The 1228-nt window shown below is 42.6% G+C and overlaps 1 protein-coding gene across 1 annotated transcript; it reads left to right on the top strand.

The window, feature by feature from the left end:
* Positions 1-6: 6 nt before the first annotated feature.
* Positions 7-1133, top strand: LOC124231999 (GTPase IMAP family member 7-like). The gene has a single exon (XM_046648992.1). The coding sequence runs from the start codon at positions 11-13 to the stop codon at positions 515-517; it is 507 nt and encodes a 168-aa protein (XP_046504948.1). The 5' UTR covers positions 7-10; the 3' UTR covers positions 518-1133.
* Positions 1134-1228: the final 95 nt, after the last annotated feature.

The raw sequence follows: 1228 nt of genomic DNA, 5'->3' as shown, positions 1-1228 counted from the left end.
GAAGGCAGCCATGAAGCACATGATCATCTTGTTCACTGGCAAAGATGATTTGGAGGGTCAGAGACTAAGCGACTTTATAGCAGAGGCAGATGTGAAGCTGAGAAGTGTTGTCCAGGAGTGTGGGGACCGCTTCTGTGCCTTCAACAACAGAGCAGACGAAGCCAAGAAGGAAGCTCAAGTGCAGGAGCTGGTGGAGCTGATAGAGAACATGGTGCAGAAGAACAGAGGGACTTACTTTTCAGACGCCATATACAAGGACACAGAGCACAGGCTGAAACGACAGGCAGAGATCTTGGAGAAAATCTACACTGATGAATTAAACCATGAAATTGAACTAGTAGAAAAGGAATTTGCTGATAAACTGCAAGAAAAAGAGGAAAAACTTAAATCACTGAAGAAGAAATATGAGGAACGAATAAAAAATATAAGGCAAGAAGCCGAGAGTAATATATTCCAAGATGTTTTAAATGGGATTATGAAGATGCTTTCAAAAATATGGCATATGTTTTGGAAGTAATGTAAATTTCATTTTTTTCTTAATCTGCTATGATTTGTAATGTGGTGGATTATGTTTTCCAAAGATGGTTTCTACAGTGTCTCTTATCCTACTTATTCTTCTGCTATCTGACCTTGTTACTCCTTTCATTGAGTTAATGGATCTGTGCCCCTTACCCTGAAATTGGATGGACTTTGTGACTGCTTTGATAAATAGAGGATAGTTGAAGCAACACCATGTGACTGCTCAGGTTCAAGAGGGAATTGACTCATTGCTCTCTTGTCATGCTTGCCTTTGGAACTTGGCCACCATGTTGTGAGGGAGCCCAGGTTGCCCATGGGAAGGCCCACATACAAGGATTTCAAGTCATGGGCCCACTTCCCTGGATGATCTTTCATCTGCCAGCCTCGCAAGTGAGGTAACACAGAAGTGGACTGTCCAGCTGCCAACTGAGCCACCTCTGATGAAGATGCAAAGAGCAAAGATGAGCCACTCACACTGAGTCCTGCCCAAATTGCAGATTCATGAGAAAAATAAAGGATTCTTGCTGTTTTAAACCACTAAATTGTGGGATGGTTTGTTATGCAGCAGTAGCTAACCAGAATTAAACATCTTCACAGCTCATCACCTACCACTCCCTGATCCCACCTGTCCCCCCTCACAGTGCCAAGAATCTTAAGAAGTTACAAAATTGGCATAATCAGGCAATGACCCATCACTAGAGTTCAAAGA

This window comes from Equus quagga, unplaced genomic scaffold (assembly GCF_021613505.1).
Source record: "Equus quagga isolate Etosha38 unplaced genomic scaffold, UCLA_HA_Equagga_1.0 HiC_scaffold_15619_RagTag, whole genome shotgun sequence".
Lineage (NCBI taxonomy): Eukaryota > Metazoa > Chordata > Mammalia > Perissodactyla > Equidae > Equus > Equus quagga.
Note: the sequence above shows the minus strand (reverse complement) of the source record. Positions and strands in the feature narration are given on the sequence as shown.